Genomic DNA, 5,125 nt, shown 5'->3' with positions numbered 1-5,125 from the left:
CCATTGGCTATTAAAAGCCTGGGTGATTTGGAACACTGACCAGGGACTACTAGAAATGAAGAAGACAAGAGAAACACAGAGAGTTGGGGGCAAATGTGGAGCATGGAAGTAGTTGAAAAGAAAGAAGGTCCAGACCTTATGAATTCTTGCTACATGTAAGCTCATTTGTCGCAGGACTGACACTGACTACTTGAGAGAAGTCTACTTGGACCTTTGGACCAAGGCCTTCAAAGCTTAGCACAGCATGGATGCTTTAAAATCATCTTCAGGCTCTTTCTCAGCTTGGGGTTGCTAAGCATCAGGATGATGGAGTTCAAAGAGATGCCCACGTAGATAATGACTTCTCTGGGCCAAAGCCACTGATTCAGCAAGGTTTGGGTTTTTGTAGTAAAACTTATCAGGGACAGGAAAAATAATATATAGAAGATAAAGAAGAAGGTAAGGGATTTTAGAGCCATGGTATGAGCCTGAGTCCGGAGATCACCAGGCTCAGGCCAGTGGTCCCTCATCTTCCCCACGTGCCGGTACAGTGAGAACATAAGCAAGATAAAGGACACTAGAAACAGGAAGAAAGGAGTGAACCACAGGAGCGCTACATGCGACAGGTAAGTGTACCGGAAGAAATCCAGTGTCGTGTGGCCAAGAGTGCAGTTCCCAAGGGAACCCTGGGAGATGATCATCTGGATAGCAATGATGTTCCCAGTGGCTGATATAATGCCTGACAGGCCCCCCATGATGAGAGAGCCCAGCAGCAGCCTGGGAACTAACCGAGAGATCCTCCACTTGAGCCAAAAGAGGATAGGGTGGGAGAAGGAGGAGATCTTCACACAGTAGAAGACGGCAAGCCAGGTAGTAAGCCACAAAATGAGAGTGTTGGTGAAGTCCCAGAGGATGCCAAGAATGTTTGCTTGGTAACAGAAACCAAAGGAGGCCAAGAGATTGGTCAGAGTGGATATCCCATGTAGGCAGAACCGGGAAGAAGCAAGAGAGGCCACAATCATGTCAGCTGCTGGCAAGGCCCGGTTCCGCATCCACTCTCTGCCCAACACAATGATTACGAAGCCATTCTGTAACATAGAAGCCAATGACATCAGGCAAAAGATGATCATGAAGATGGTTGTGGGTGTGGAGGGCATCTTGTTGAGGGATGAGCTGTTCAGACAAGCTCCAGAGAACTGAGACACGGGCACAGGAGGAGACAGAATCTACAGCCAAACCATCGTTGGGACCAGAGACATGGAAACTCTCGCCCTGGATTCATACAAAAGCCCAACCAGCAGCAAAGTCCAGTGCCCAGGACTTAAAATGATAATAATGACAGTCTCCCTAGACATGTAAATCACTTCCAGTTCAATGACACCTGCCTCAATTTGCATAACTTGTTTTTACCCACTCTGCCACAGTCAGGTGCAGGCAAATGTTAGCAGGAAATTCTCCAGGGAGCTGAGGAATACTCATCTTTTGCAGATTGTTTCTCTCTCTCTCTCTCTCTCTCTCTCTCTTCTTTACATTATTTTCATTTATTCTTTGACAATTTCATACATGTCTCTTGGTCATATATATCCCTAATTCACCCTTCCACTCCTTCAGTCCCCTCTACACACATCGTTTTCCCACCTTTGGGTCTCCTTCTTTAGCAACCCACTGCTTCCAATTGCTGTTGCCCGAATATACACGAATGTAGGGCCATCCATTGGAGCACAGGCAACCTTCTCTCTCTCTCTCTCTCTCTCTCTCTCTCTCTCTCTCTCTCTCTCTCTCTCTCGGATTTTTGTTTGTTTTCTTGCTTGCTTTGTATAACTGAGTCCAATGAGTGTTTCCTGTGTAGACATAAGGTTGTGGGGACGGGGCCTCCCATTACTACATCAACAACCTACCAGTGGCCACACCCCTAAAGAAAATTGACTCTCCACTTAGCTTTAAGCCAGGGGTGTGACCTCTTGCCCCTCCTCTGTCCCTGCTGGAATCTTGATTGTCTCGACCTTGAGAGGGCTTTGGGTAAGTAGCCACAGCTGCTAGGAATTTTTAAGTGTCATGGCCCTGTCATGTCCAGAAGATAGCATTTCCCGGAAGTCCTCCTCATCCAGGCCATATGTTCTTTTTACCACCTCCTCCATGATGATCTCTGGGCTTTGGGTTAAGGAGAGTGATACAAATGTCCAATTTAGAACTGAGTTTCACAATCACTTATTCTCAGAACTTTAGCAGTTGGGAGTTTCTGCATTAACTATAACTATTACAGAGAGGGACTTCTTTGACGATCATTGAGAGTAGCACAAATCTTGGGGTATAAATGAAGCACAGATATTTAGAAGGCAGTTTGATAATCCTTGATAGAATCTATGACTCCCTAGCTGTTGGGGAATATTATTTTAAGGTGTGTGACTTTTGTTTGTATTGCATTTACTTAACTCTGTGAAGCTATGACTCTTTGCCTATCTAAAACACCTGATGGTCCTAATAAAGAGCTGAATGGCCAATAGTGAGGCAGGAGCAAGGATAGGCAGGGCTGGCAGGCAGAGAGAATAAACAGGAGAAATCTTGAAAGGAGAAGATGGAGCAACCAGGAACAAGGGGAGGAGGATGTCAGGGGCTAGCCACCCAGTCACCCAGCCAGTCACGGAGTTAGAGTAAAAGAAAAGGAAAAGACCCAGAGGCAAAAAGTAGTTGGGGATAATGTAAGTTAAGAAAAATGGACAAGAGACAAGCTGAGCAAAGGCTGGGCATTCCTAACTAAGAATAAGCCTCTGTGTGTGACTTATTTGAGAGTTGGGTGGAGAGCCCCTAAAAATACCAAAAGAGTAAAACATCAAACAACACCCAGCCATGTGCTTTTGGCCAGAATTACAGTAGAAGACAAGGAATCCTTCCCTATATAACAAGCCTCAAATCCAGGCAGAAAACAGTAGGTGACCCCTATATTGCGCATCTTGCCTGGCAAACACATTGTTTCTTAAATATACCATTTCTTTCCAGCATTCTTCCTAAAAGATACTGCTACTCCTACTTCCTTCTCTGAAACAGAATCTACCCCTGAACCTTCATGCCCTGAGTAAATATTTTTTTCATCCAAAAAGTTATTTATTAATAGTTAGTACAGCTTTCCTTATTATGACTAAACCATATCAATAAGCCCAGTATAAAAAAATAGTAGTAAATTCTTATGTATGTTATCTATCAAGATTACTCATCAATATAAATTGAATATTAATATTCAAAGCAGAAAAGATTAATCTCAAAAAAATTTATTTTCACTGAAAAATGTCCCAGGATGTAGCAACCTAACAGACACTAGCAGTCAATTCAAACAGTAAAAAGAATGTAAGGAAAATGACTTCGGAATACAAGAGCAGCCTAGTCTACCTGTAATCCAATCAGCCCATTCAGAAAGAAAAAGTAAGAAGCAGAGAGAGAGAGAGAAACAGAAAGAGACAGAGAAAGAAAGGATCACAGAGATGTCAGGCAATGGTGGCACAGTCTTTAAATCACAGCACTTGGGAGGAAAAGGCAGATGGATCTCTGTTAGTTTGAGGCTCGTCTGGTCTACAGAGCAAGTTTTAGGACAGGCTCCAAAGCTGCAGAGAAACACCGCCTTGAAATCTGCCCCCCCCAACAATAAAAGAATCACAGAGATCACATAAAATAAGTGTAAGTGCATGCAGAATAGGTTCATTTTCATAATTTTAATGAGATTCCAGAACCTCCAAACATGGTAACAAATTAGTAGGTACCTTTGACAAGTTTGATAACAGGAAGGTGATTCATATAAACTGTGGTGATGGTGTTATGATTTTAGGAGTAAAAGTGTATACTAAACTTACCTACTGTTATATTTTAATATTCACACTTTTGTTGCACTAAAATATACCGGAGAAAGAGAATAAAATCTTGTACTGGGAATACTGTAATTTTACAGTAGGAAAGCACCTTTCATTACCAGGATTTCTAGAGGCTCGCAGGTGTCCTGAGTAAATATTTTATTAGTGCCCTTTAGACACTATGTAAAGGCTTACCCCTAGGTCAGCGACATAGGGAGATTCCACATGTGTAAGGCTTGGAAAATCTCCCTACCCCGTGACTTTAGAGATGCCTATCAGACTCCATAGTAGGATCTCTACTATAATATGAGCTTCCCTGATGTATTACATTCCAGTCTGCTATCCATTACCATTTAGCTTTGATGTGTTTTACAAATAAAATATATCTGTTCCTAAAATGGCACTGAGAAAATGAATAGATGTGAGTGATAGTGATGAGGAGGAAGGAATGACAGAGAAGGACAAATGTCACAGAAAATATATCACAGTAGAAGCTGAGGGGAAAAAAATAAAACCACCAAGAAGAGCGCAGGACAAATTTGGGACCAAAAGAAAAGTCTGTCTTATGTGAAGTGAGCTTCATTCTACAACAATACCTAAGATCATAATAACTATCTTGCCAGAAGGCTTGCCATTTACTGAGTGATGTGTGTCACACAGGTTATATCTTGTCTTCACCAGCAGCCACACAAAGTTAGCAGTTCAGATCAGTCAACCCAGCTCAGGGGCAGAGGATCTCACCATCATAAACTAAGCCAGGAAAGAGCCTGTGCACACACACACACACACACACACACACACACACACACAATGGAAGAAACAGAGAGGAAGTGAAAATGCAGCATACAACAGCGACGCAGGGACAAAGTCGAGCCAGGCCTTCCCTCTTCCGAAGCCAGCAATCCTCGAGTCGGGGTGTCCTAGGAAGGCTCACACAGAATGGCCTTGCTGCTGACGCTCTAGGATCCCACTCGAGATGACACAAGTGAGAAGTCTACGTACGAAAGACCGAAGCGAAATGAAAACAAGCATTTGCAGATTTACAATGGAAACTACAGGCTGTACAGCCACCTGGGGAACAGCAATTGATTGAAAATTGCTTTGTTTTTTCCCTAAATTTTCATAAGATTATCGAAGAAACAATAAGGCACATGGACTGACTGCAGGCAGCTCCAGGGTCTAGGCTGGGTGCCTTGCAGGCTTCCCTTTGGTTCTCCTCGAAGACAGCAGCAGTGAGCAGCCTCTGAGCGTTTCACAATGTTTGACTCTGCTCAGAATTCCTGGGCCAGAGGCCAACTTCCTGATGT

At 43.4% G+C, this 5,125-nt stretch overlaps 1 protein-coding gene across 1 annotated transcript; it reads right to left on the bottom strand.

Annotated features, from left to right (window-relative positions):
• Positions 1–227: 227 nt before the first annotated feature.
• LOC126515104 (taste receptor type 2 member 143-like) lies at positions 228–1,136 on the bottom strand. The gene has a single exon (XM_050164460.1). It carries the CDS (start codon positions 1,134–1,136, stop codon positions 228–230), a length of 909 nt encoding a protein of 302 aa, XP_050020417.1.
• Positions 1,137–5,125: the final 3,989 nt, after the last annotated feature.

The sequence above is a fragment of the Alexandromys fortis genome, unplaced genomic scaffold (genome assembly GCF_014885135.2).
Source record: "Alexandromys fortis isolate MF-2015 unplaced genomic scaffold, M_Fortis_MF-2015_v1.1 scaffold_133, whole genome shotgun sequence".
Taxonomy (NCBI): domain Eukaryota; kingdom Metazoa; phylum Chordata; class Mammalia; order Rodentia; family Cricetidae; genus Alexandromys; species Alexandromys fortis.
The sequence above is the reverse complement of the archived record's forward strand: the minus strand, read 5'-3'. Positions and strand labels throughout refer to the sequence as shown.